Source organism: Gadus chalcogrammus, chromosome 15 (genome assembly GCF_026213295.1).
Source record: "Gadus chalcogrammus isolate NIFS_2021 chromosome 15, NIFS_Gcha_1.0, whole genome shotgun sequence".
In the NCBI taxonomy this organism is placed as follows: domain Eukaryota; kingdom Metazoa; phylum Chordata; class Actinopteri; order Gadiformes; family Gadidae; genus Gadus; species Gadus chalcogrammus.
In genome coordinates, this window is record NC_079426.1 from 1,899,906 (window position 1) to 1,912,340 (window position 12,435).

The following is a 12,435-nucleotide window of genomic DNA, read 5'->3' on the forward strand; positions in this document are numbered from 1 at the left end:
GGCAGTCAGTTTGCATTTTTGGATGATTACGTGGAAGGAAATTAACAATAAATAACAAATGTGGACTGAAAGCCTCTCCCCACCCTGCCGTAGCCCCCCCCCCCCAGCCCCAGCCGGGCCCCCCATCATCCCCGGCTCGGCCGCCCCCTCCCAGCACCGAGGCGCGGGGCCTCTGTCACTCGTCTAATGAAAGTGTCTGATTGTAATGTAATGGAGCTGCGCGGTGGCGGTGGCGGCGGCGGCGGCGGCGGCGGTGGCGGCGCTGACAGGAGTGATCTGGTTGGGGGTGACGGTGTAGGAGCCTCACGGAGAGAGAGTTCACCTCTCTATGCCCCCTCCACAGCCCCCCCCCCCCCCCTCTCCCAAACCCCTGCACCCCGTTCTTTCTCTAATGCTGTTTCCGTCGCGCACTCTTGATTGAAAAACTCACACAGCCATCTCCATCCCCCTCTCTCTCTCTCTCCCCCCCTCTCTCTCTCTCCCCTCTCTCTCTCTCTCTCTCCATCTCTCTCTCTCCTCCGCTAGAGTACCTGCACCGAATGGAGACCGAGCAGGCCCAGGACATGTCCCACATGCCAGGTAGGGGCAGGCTTGGGCGGGGCACTTGGGGATTATATAGTAGCAGTCGTGGTGGTAGTGCTTGTAGTAGTAATACAACAGGGGCGGAAAAACAAATCCACAAACACGGTCAAGGCGTCTTCAAACCGAACACTTTGGTGAGTAACGGTTGTTTCCGCGTTGCTCTCCCCCGTCTCCCCACTTCCTCCCCCCCCCCCCCCCCCCCCCCCCTTCTCAGGCAGGGACAGTCCACCCGCCAACGACGGGTCTGAAGAGACGGACGAGCCCATGGCCGTCCCTGAGGACCTGTCGGCCAGCTCGGGCCTGAACAACCAGAACAACCGGGGGGAGAAAGGTAGGGAGACGTTCCATCGCCTTCTCTACCCCAAACCGACCCTAGCCCTAACCCCGACCCGACCCTAGCCCTAACCCCGACCCGACCCTAGCCCTAACCCCGACCCGACCCCTAGCCCTAACCCCGACCCGACCCTAGCCCTAACCCCGACCCGACCCTAGCCCTAACCCCGACCCGACCCTAGCCCTAACCCCGACCCGACCCTAGCCCTAACCCCGACCCGACCCTAGCCCTAACCCCAACCCGACCCTAGCCCTAACCCCAACCCGACCCTAGCCCTAACCCTGACCCCAACCCGACCCTAGCCCTAACCCTGACCCCAACCCGACCCTAACCCTAACCCTAGCCCTAACCCTAGTCCGACCCTAGCCCGACCCTAGCCCTAACTCCAACCCGAGCCGAACCCCAAACCCTACCCAAACCCTAACCCTAAGCTCAGCCCCCACTCTGGCTCCTTGTTCACCGAGAAAAATGAAGAAATACTGTATTTTTCTTTTTTTGGGGGGGGAAGAAGATTTTACGAGCTAAGGAGAATAAGTAGGAGGTAAATATTATAATTAATACTTTTTTTATTGAATAAAAACAGTATAAAACATAATAATTATATATTTCGCCTGTATAGTGCTTTTATATACTGGAATTAACTGACAGAACTTGAAATCTGAATTTTATTTAACTTTATGATGCAGTTTAAGATCGCCTATTTGAAAGGGTTAAAAACATAAACACACTAATTACCGCAAAGAAACTGAAAAAATCAACATATCAGAAAGAGTAAACGGGTTAATTAGGGGCGATGTCAATATCAAAAGCACTAAATCCTAAATGCTGTAATATCTTTAATTCCTGTAAGATCCAGTGGGAGAGTTATTAACCTCCTGAAGAAAAATTAACTCACATCTCCATGGAGTTGCATTTAGGTCACTGGCAAATAAAAATATAAAAATAAATAAATATTCATGGCATGTGAAAGAGAATCTTAAGGAATAGCTAATGTGGCCTTGATTTGAATATGCGAACATTAAGCCAGGGAATATCATGGCACCAATGTCATAAAGGACAGAGATGAGGGGAATCGCATCTGTAGAATCTCAGCTCTCCGGACATGGCCTTCTGGCCGACAAACCAGGAAGCGTTTCACATGAAGAAAGTGTTTCAGATTACTTAAAGGGAAAATATCCTCATTGGTAAGTGCTGGTGTCACAGCAGACACTTAATATAGCTGTAGCTTATTGGATGGGGTACGGACGAATGCATGTTTTTTATTCTATGTCAATTCTTTTTGAAATATATTATAATATTTATATATTATAATGATATTTAGAATATATACCTGATAAAACAGCAGGAAAAAGGAAAGAAATGGAAAGCCAGTCATCAGTGTTTTTCCACTTCGGTAACGGCAGAGATAAGCAAGGCAACACACGGTGTCACAAAGTAAGAAGTCAGAGGAAACTGAAATAGGATGTGTAAGAGTTTCCTAAGAAGACACTGCCATCAGACAACGTTTCAACACTCATGGAGATAAAGAGTTCAGGAACACAGAGCCATGTCGAGAGATCAGGCCGCATCACACCACATAGGTCACACACCTGCCTGCATGCACACTTAGACACATACACACAAACACACACAAGCTCGCACACGCACAAACGACATGCACACACAAACACAGCATGCGTGCACGCATACATGCACACTAAGGCACAGTTAGGCACACACACAAGATGCACACCCATGCGCATGCAGACACACACACACTCACACACTCACACACACACACACTCACACACTCACACACTCCTACACTCCCACACTCACACACACACACACACACACACACACACACACACGCACGCACACACGCACGCACGCACGCACGCACGCACGCACGCACGCACGCACGCACGCACGCACGCACGCACGCACGCACGCACACTCACACACACACACACACACACACACACACACACACACACACACACACACACACACGCACACACACACACACACACACACACACACACACACACACACACACACACATACATAGGCTCACACATGCTTACTAATGCTTACTCATTCCAAAATGAACATATTGATGCCACCAAGCTCACGTTCATTGTGACAGAAAGGTAAACAGAAACTTTGTATTCCACAGTCCGGTAAAGCTTTTCTATAATCCGGATCTTGAAAAGTTGAAGAAATAGAAAAAGATTTCAGACCAAGTTTTTCAATATATGTATTTCTTATATTTTTTCCTCATCCTTTGTTCATTATCTTTACGTGCAATGGCATATTACATTTACCTTCTGGAACTTTCTCGCACTTACGAGGTTATCTGTGTATGATCTTCCTGAGCGACCCGAGCACAGCATAAAATCTCTCCAAATCTATTGGCTAATGAAAAGCATACATCTTAAAATAACTTAAAATACGAGATGCTAACGATCGTTTTGGAGACGCTTAGATTATCAGCCGAAAAGTTCCCAAAAACAGAATGCTTGAAAACGAAACTAAAAAAAGAGCCATAGAAGTGAGGCCGCAGCCATCTCGGTTAAGTGTGTCGGGGCCTGGTGGTTTAACACTTGTGGCTCCACTACCTTGCTCACTGGGCTAGTTTCAGGCAGCCAGAGCAGCGCAGAACCCTGGCACAGGAACCTCCAGTGGGATGTTGATAATGCCACGCCGCTGCATGCTAGAGCTCTCCAACACCTCCTCTGTCTCTATCACCTCCTCCATCTTCCTGAGGAATCACTAGCAAAGAAATATTTTTTTATCTATTTTCTTTGTAGGATTTCACAAATTTTCACGTCAATCTTTGTTATTTTATTTGGGCTATTTTTGATTTTGTACTACTTAGTGAGTTCATATTGTTTTATGACTCTGTATTTTAAGGATTTAAGTTTAAAGGTCATCAAGAGACGACTCTATTGCTGTTAGCCTTTTGGGTTGCGATAAGAGTGTTGCTCCAAAAATGAGTAAATCAGGATGTGTAACCAACACATGAAATGAGGTAAAAGCTCTTCTTCCTATTCCCAATTTAGTCGCAACTTCCCCATATCCCTGAGAATCGGCAGCCCGGCAGTCATAGTTCCCTATCCCTTTACTTGCTTCTGGCCTAGTCTTCACTATACAGTCTGGTATGTTTTAACTATACAGTCTGGTATAAAACATTTTTTTTCTTATTGAACGCATCAGTTTTCCTTCCCCAATATTTACATGAATCTATCATACTGGCCTTCCTTATGAGATGGATTATGGTAACAGAGACTGAAAATCCTGGTCAGCTATATTTCATTTGGCTAAAAGAGCCTTGCCTATTGCTTCATTCTATTTTGAAAGCCCTCCCTAAATTCATAGAAATTCCGTGCAACAGTTTCCAAGCAAACATTTCCAAGAAGCTAGCTGGCAAGGTACTGAAAGGATAGCATGTTTCTCTGGGAGTTTGTTATAGGTGAGAGTATTCTAATCGAAAAGTAATTGAAAGGTTTACTTGGAAGAATAAATCAGACGGTGTACAACGTTAATAAAAGAACACTTTATTAATGTCAATGTGAAAGCTAAGCAGTTAATTTGAATCCCAATTTTCACAACCATGTTTCCCTCCCTGCTCGGGTGAATCATGTGTCAGTTCAGTGAAAACATGGCTCCTAACAAAAGTGGTTTGCGTTTAGTTACAGGCTGTTTTACAATTCCTCGTCTGCGCTTCCCTTTCTGTCACTTCTCCATAATTCTTGGTATTTCAGTTCCACCGGCCCCGTTTCTCAAGCTTCCCCTTTTCCCCATAGATTCCTATAATTCACGGTTGCCTCTTCTTCCTCTTGCCTTGTACAAACAAGAGCGTACGTGGGGAAATCAGGCAGCCACAGTGACATGCAAAACCACAGGCCTGCAGATATGGGACTTGCAAGATTGTGCGTTGTGTCAAAGTTTTGCCACAGCAACAGCAGACAGGGAAAGAGAAACCGGACCACTTGACACACAGGACACTTCCCTATTCGGACCACTGGGAACAAAGCATCCACAGTGGTTGTTCATTTGTGTGCAGAACATTCTCTGATACACAACATAGGTGTTTTGGACGCTGGGATATGACTTCTCAACCGGATAAAAAGTGTGGCCCTACATGTATGTTTGTACGTGACCGTACTTTTGTGCGCATTTGAGAGATGTGTAGATAAAGCTAGGGAGGAGAGAGGAGAGAGGAATGGGGAGACTAGAGTGAGAGAGAAAGAGAGAGAGAGTGAGAGAGAAAGAGAGAGAGAGAGAGAGAGAGAGAGAGAGAGACAGAGAGAGAGAGAGAGAGACAGAGGGAGATGGTGAAATTGTATTCATTAAACCCCTTTGTTGTTCTCCCCACCCTGGTTTCCCCAGTAACACGGTTTCCTGTCTCAGTGTTTCCTGTTTATCTCGCTGTTGGTTGTTTTACAAAAGACTCGCGTTGTCAGATGGAACCACGACGTGTGTGACTTCATCCCATCAGTGACATGTGTTAAACCCCAACGCACGTCGTTCGTAGCCCGTGTGACAAACGTGTTTGTGTACATATTTAAAGATTACGGGAGATGCATATTTAATAATTTATTAACGTCATCTTCTCATTTTCAGTTTACTGAAAACGACTTGACACGCCATTACTAGTTATCTCAAAATCTTTTAGAATTCAACCTTTCCTACAATGGAAAGGTTCTTGTGACGTAGTTACCATCCACACTGGCAACCAATAACCATTCCGCGCGCCAGATCAACTGTGTTTTGTCACGTTTGCACAAACCCATATTAGAAAGCACATGGTAAAGTAAAGTAGGCCATGCCATTTCACCTTATCTTCCAACCCGCCCTGTGTAGCTATGTCAACCTGGGCTGGGCCGACCTCAGGGGGGCCCGTGTTCTTGTCGTCTGTGTGTAGTACTTTTATAAGATGTCAAATGCAAAAAGGACCACGCTGGGATTCTAAAACGTGGCCCCTCCCCTTGCCCTCTTTTCCAGCCTGTAACATTAAAGTTGAGGCGCGCAGTGACGAGGAGAACGGGCTCGCCTGTGACGTCAATGGCGAGGAGGAGTGTGCGGAAGACTTGCGCGTGCTCGGGGCCTCAGCGGCCCGGGCGAACGGCTCCCAGGCGGGCCCCGACTCCAAGGGCTACGCCTCGGCCGGGGGCATCCGCCTGCCCAACGGGAAGCTCAAGTGTGATATCTGTGGGATAGTTTGCATTGGCCCCAATGTGCTGATGGTGCACAAGCGCAGCCACACTGGTAAGCACCCCCCCCCCCCCCCCCTCCCCCCCCCACCTGCTGCGTGCTCTGCGTTTGGCCCCCCTGAGTGCCAGGTTCTTAGTGGGGGGAACACACGCATCTTATGAGGAGGTCCATTGGCGACAGTCGCATGGATTCAAATGATCCAATGTTGGCCTTGTCGGAATTATTATCATGGGAAACATGCAAGGCAATCAGGATGGATTGACACAGATTGTGAGCAAACCCTCTGAGGTACCTATTTGAGACAGACCTTCTTGCTATTTAACCCCATGATTGACTGAGTTCCCATCAGGATGCAGTACATCAGGGGTTGAGTTGCAGCGTCGTTAGTTATCAATGTGATTAGCTGTACATGGATGCCTCTTAAGAGTGGGAGATAGGCTCTGACATTATCATTAGCCCCTGTTAGTTTGAGTCTTTATCTAAATCATTTAAGAACTCCTTAATGGCAAGCAATAGTTTTTTATAGGGTTGACAGATTGTTTTAGTGCAAGAAACGTTTTGTAAATCGTCCGCCACGATCAAATGGAATCTCTCCGGGAGGAGACAATGATATGACTTTAAAAGTTTTTTAAATTCAAATTTCATATCCCATCGTAATAAACCAAAACCAGTGATGAGGAACACTTTTCAAAAAGGCACTTAAACTGCCAGTTTTTTAGAAACTAATGAAACCCAAAATAGAAGCAAGGAACACTTGACGTATGTAAATGCAGAGGAACTTACAATAAAAGATATAATGAAGTGTCTCCGTTTTAAATAGAAAATACTTTGGTTGGTTCTTGGCTCCTGAAATGCATTTTTAATGAGTTCCCTTTTTTCTATATATTTTTGCTGCTTCACTGGTGACTCTTATTTTATGTGGCGGGGTTTGGTGGGGGGGGGGGGGGGGGGGGCGCATTAAAACGTCCTCACAGAATGCCACAACACGGCTGGCGGCTGGATATTGGTTTATTCCAAACGCGCTGATCAGGAAGACTGGCTCTCAACAAAAAGTGTTTCCTTTTTCGCTTTTATTCAAATGAGGCAGAATTTGCATTGCGATGTGGCGTTCTTATTTTAGCGAGGAAGAAGTGGGGGGGGAGAAAAATGAGATTTTCAGATCAAATTGACCCAGGCATCGGTGCGTCACGGTACTCGCAGGCCTAGGCGGGGAGGCGGCTGTTGTTCGATCAGAGTGCGGGAACTCAGCGGGGCAAAGCAGGGGCCAGGGGGGGGGGGGGGGGGGGGGGGTGATCAGGCTGGGTGGGGGTGGGGGCTGCTGATGGTGTGTTGTGTCCGGGGGGGGGGGGGGGGGGGGGGGGGGAGTATGTGAAACCTCTTCCAGACAGAAAGTGCTATTTTTTGTTTTCGTGTGACTTGATCTTGATCCTTCCTTCTGTCTTCGTGTTGATTGGTTGAGACTCCTTGACCTCTTATTGGTCCATTTTAGACGTCTCACGAGAGTTCAACTTTAAAAAGATAGCTCTGTCTAGGATCTTAAATCGGAAGATCTTGCTTATTACGTCGGAAAATATGATTTAGATCCCATAATAGGAACCACCGTGTGTGTATGTATTTGCTATGCTGCAGACTGGCATCAGGTAAATAGGCTGTATGTTCCCTTAAAACCATAGATGAAAGTAGAAGGTGAATTGCAACTTTCTAATTTATTCTTGTCACACATGTAAAATAAGCAGGAGTCCTTACATAAATAACTTTATAGGATTGTGCATCAGAATGGTGGCAATAATCCACCATATTGAGCGGCCTCAAGAGAGTTTTAGTAGTGTCACATCCTCCATCTCTTTAACACATCGTAGCCTAGGCTAATGAACACTTTGTTTTGCCACATCTCGCAAGAGAAACAATGGGGCAGTTTCAAACCGCACAAGGTCTTAAATTAAAAATTAAAAACAAAAATACTATTTATACAATAACTATCTGTGCTATGCTCCTATTCTTTCAAAATGGAGTAAGATTATTACAATTATTAACGTTTATTGTAATTTGTCGCCAGTATGTACAAGACCTTTATGTGTGTGTCTTTTGCGTGTGTTTGTGCGTGTGTGTGTGCGTGTGTGTGCGTGTGTGTGCGTGTGTGTGCGTGTGTGTGTGTGTGTGTGTGTGTGTGTGTGTGTGTGTGCGTGTGTGTGTCCAGGAGAGCGTCCGTTCCAGTGTAACCAGTGCGGGGCGTCGTTCACCCAGAAGGGGAACCTGCTGCGGCACATCAAGCTGCACTCGGGGGAGAAGCCCTTCAAGTGCCACCTGTGTAACTACGCCTGCCGCCGGCGGGACGCGCTCACCGGACACCTACGCACGCACTCTGGTGAGGCACACGCACACACACACACACACACACACACACACACACACACACACACACACACACACACACACACACACACACACACACACACACACACACACACACACACACACACCTCTGCACGCACTCTGGTGAGGCACACGCACACACACACACACCCACACACACACACACACACACCTCTGCACGCACTCTGGTGAGGCACACACACACACACACACACACACACACACACACACACACACACACACACACACACACACACACACACACACACACACACACACACACATGCCAACAGATCACAGACACACAAACACACACTCACTCATAATTAGATATAAAATAACAACCACATATGCTTTCAGGGAGATTTACTTATTTTGCCCCAGTGTAAAAAAAAAGGGAAGTATCAGTAGTTTAAATGTGGAATCTGTGTTTTTTCGCACCCATCTTGAACCAGATGACAGACAGCCACAATCTTATTGAAGCGAGATCCCCCCAGTTACATATTTCATTTTCAAACTATTCCCTGAGTTCTCATGTTTAATTAGCCTTGCACAGGCACTGGGCGTAGTATCAAAAAACACAAAAGTTTAACATTGCACAAAAAAGCTTTCCTGCTTTGTCCAAGGAGCCAACCCTCCGTCTACTGATCAACGTTTGGTTGCTTTTGTCCTTTTTCTGATGCCGTAGTCGGAAAGCCCCATAAGTGTGCGTACTGTGGGCGGAGCTACAAGCAGCGCAGCTCCCTGGAGGAGCATAAGGAGCGATGTCATCACTACTTGCAGTGCATGGGGCTCCAGAACAGCCTCTACACAGGTCCGTGTCACCCCCCCCCCCCCCCCCCCCCCCCCCCCCCCCCCCCCCCCCCCCCGCCCCTTCCAAGCCTCCCTCAGCCCCCCCCTCGCTAAGCCAGCCACAAGCGACCTACTTCGCCCCCTGAGCACATGCTCTCACTATGCAGGTCACCACATCCATAGTGTCACAAAGACTGTTGAGACTGTTTAAGGACAGTTTAGCAGGTCAGACCGAATTCGAGTAAGAGGACTTCCTCTTTCCCTCCTATTTATTGTTTAATTGAAGGGACACTCCTGTAGCGGCCAGCACTTTGTTCATGGTAAGAGAGGCAGCTGAACTTATGAATCTATGAATAGATATTGCTTTGAGGTACAACAATTTAAACGTATTCCCTTTTAGCAACAGATTTTGAGACTAAAGAAACGTGACGTCAGTATACACCTCCATTTATAGTAGCAATGAGACAAATGCTTCGTAGGTCTGAATCATTGTGCTCTGAGGGGCCGATTTATTATTTTTGAGCAGGTCAGATGTAATACAATTTTAATACTTATTTTCTGTTTTGCTTTCCAGTAGTAAAGGAAGAAAGCAACCAGAATGAGCAGAGGGAAGACTTAAGCCAAACCGGATCCGAGAGAGCTCTGGTGCTAGACAGACTAGCTAATAATGTAGCTAAACGTAAGCGCACTATGCCTCAGAGGTTTATGGGTAAGGGCTGGAGTCTGCTTTTTTTTGTATACAAACTAAATCTGTGCATTTTTACAACAAGAAACCCTGCTTAATTTAACATTCAGCTGGTTGAGCTATGAAATAATGTTTAAAATATTTAGCATTTTTAGCAGAACACAACAATATAACAATTCCATTTTGTGGAGTGCATGCCATGTAATCTGTAGTCTATATAAATTATTCCCAATAACCAATGGGCCTTTAATTATTTGTCGTATTGCATGTAAAAATAAAGTAATTCTATAAAACGACTATAAAAGCACTACGATGATTATACTAGTTGCCGTGCAACCAAGTTGGAATTGGACACAAGGCTTTTGAAAACGTCAATATCTTCTAACTCTAACCACGGCAACGTTTCAGTTCTTACTGCACCCTGTGTGACGCCCTAGAAACATAGTCACCCCCAAAACCTCAGGAACAAGAGTGAGATCTGTGTGGCGCTGTGGCCCCGCCCTCCTAACCCCCCCCCTCCCCCCGCCCCCCCCAGGTGAGAAGCGTCTGTCGGAGCTGTCCTTCGAGGGCGGGGCCGTGGAGATGATCCAACCCCACGTCATGGACCAGGCCATCAACAGCGCCATCAGCTACCTGGGGGCGGAGTCTCTGCGGCCGCTGGTGCAGACCTCGCCCGCCTCCTCCTCCGGGGGGGGCGGCGACGCGGCGCTGACCTCCATGTACGCCTCGCTGCACGCCAAGCTCCCCCCGCCGCCGAACCCCGACGGCGGCGGCGGCGGCGGCGGCGGTGGCGGCGCGGGCAACGGCCTGTCGTCCAAGGACAGCGCGGCCGAGAACCTGCTGCTGCTCTCCAAGTCCAAGTCGTCCAGCGAGAAGGACGGCTCGGCCAGCCCCCCCAGCGGGCGGGACTCCAGCGACTCGGAGAGCAACAACGAGGAGCCGCGCTCCTCCGGCCGCGGCGGGGGAGGGGCCGGAGCCGGGGCCGGGCCGGGCCTCATCTACCTGGCCAACCACATGGCGTCGGGGGGGCTGCGCAACGGCGGGCTGCCCCTGGTGAAGGAGGAGCAGCAGAGGCAGCTGGCGGACGCCCTCCGGGCCAGCATGGAGCTGGCCTCGGAGGGCTTCAAGGTGGTGGCGGGCGACGGGGAGCAGGTGCGTGCGTACCGCTGCCAGCACTGCCGCGTGCTCTTCCTGGACCACGTCATGTACACCATCCACATGGGCTGCCACGGCTTCAGGGACCCCTTCGAGTGCAACCTGTGCGGCCACCGCAGCCAGGACCGCTACGAGTTCTCCTCCCACATGACCCGGGGGGAGCACCGCTACTGAGGGGGGGGGGGGGGGGGCCCGGGGGGAACGCCGCTACTGAGGGGGGGGGGGGGGGGCCCGGGGGGAACGCCGCTACTGAGGGGGGGGGGGGGGCCGGGGGGAACGCCGCTACTGAGGGGGGGGGGGGGGGGGGGGGGCGGGGGGAACGCCGCTACTGAGGGGCCTGGGGGGGGGGGGGGGGACTGAGGGCCCTGGGGGGGGGGGGGGGGGCGGGACTGAGGGGCCTGGGGGGGGGGTCCAGTGAGCTGCACAGACGAAATGTTTCATGTACATATAAGGAACGCTCAACCGACATTAAAACACACACACACACACACAGACGAATACATACGCTTAGACACACAATCACAAATACGCACACATATACACAGACACACACACAAACAAATACACACACAAATACACACGCACACACACACATATACACACAGACACAATTTAACACACACAAACGAATACACACACACACACACACCCTTGCTCTATGTTGCGTGAATACTCACTCATGCATACAAACACACTCTCACACACACACACACACACACACACACACACACACACACACACACACACACACACACACACACACACACACACACACACACACAAAGTTATTTAAAGACGCCATTGTAAAATACACTGTTATAGTTTTTATACCGAAAATGCATGTTTGTAGAATACCAAAAATGCAAATTGAACAGAGTGATGCTTTTTTTTATCTTGAGTTTCAGTGCCATGGAAAGTGTTTGGTCAATGTGCTGTTATTATAGCCCGTTAAAGTTCAACATTGCTATTTGGCATCATTGTGCTGTATTTAGGTGTGAGGTTGTTTATCTATTCATGGCAGCTGTATTATGTCCTCTTATTGATCTTTTTATATAAATATAAAATATCATCAAATATAAAAATATCAATGATGCATAGGGATCAGAATAAATAATTCCTTTTATATTGAAAGGATATTAAAAAGAATGACCACTGCGTACTATCCCTTACTGTATTCAATATACACTTATTATACTTTTTTTGTCTTAAACATCTTGGTTTTATTGCCTTTCCTGTTGTTTAGGTCACAGTATGTTTTTGTATTTATTTGTGTTTTATTTAGTTCTTCTAGAATAGTAATATTGACTGCATACTT

General features: G+C 48.1%; 1 protein-coding gene across 9 annotated transcripts; it reads left to right on the forward strand.

Moving 5' to 3' along the window:
- Positions 1–529: 529 nt before the first annotated feature.
- ikzf1 (IKAROS family zinc finger 1 (Ikaros)) lies at positions 530–11,294 on the forward strand. 9 transcript variants are annotated; one of them, XM_056610093.1, is made up of 8 exons: positions 530–579; positions 797–913; positions 5,227–5,235; positions 5,906–6,169; positions 8,313–8,480; positions 9,177–9,302; positions 9,855–9,989; positions 10,501–11,294. In XM_056610093.1, the coding sequence occupies exons 1-8, from the start codon at positions 540–542 to the stop codon at positions 11,292–11,294; spliced, it is 1,653 nt and encodes a 550-aa protein (XP_056466068.1). In that variant the 5' UTR covers positions 530–539. The 9 variants fall into 9 exon arrangements, with proteins under 9 accessions (XP_056466068.1, XP_056466069.1, XP_056466070.1 ...); XM_056610094.1 differs by having other exon boundaries at positions 9,858–9,989; XM_056610095.1 differs by lacking the exon at positions 9,855–9,989.
- The last annotated feature ends 1,141 nt before the right edge of the window (positions 11,295–12,435 follow it).

Coding starts and splice junctions, on each gene's coding strand:
- ikzf1 (XM_056610093.1), top strand. CDS start 540: ATGGAGACCGAGCAGGCCCAGGACATGTCCCACATGCCAG. Junction 8,481..9,176: donor ACACCTACGCACGCACTCTG/GTGAGGCACACG, acceptor CTGATGCCGTAG/TCGGAAAGCCCCATAAGTGT. Junction 9,303..9,854: donor CCAGAACAGCCTCTACACAG/GTCCGTGTCACC, acceptor TTTGCTTTCCAG/TAGTAAAGGAAGAAAGCAAC.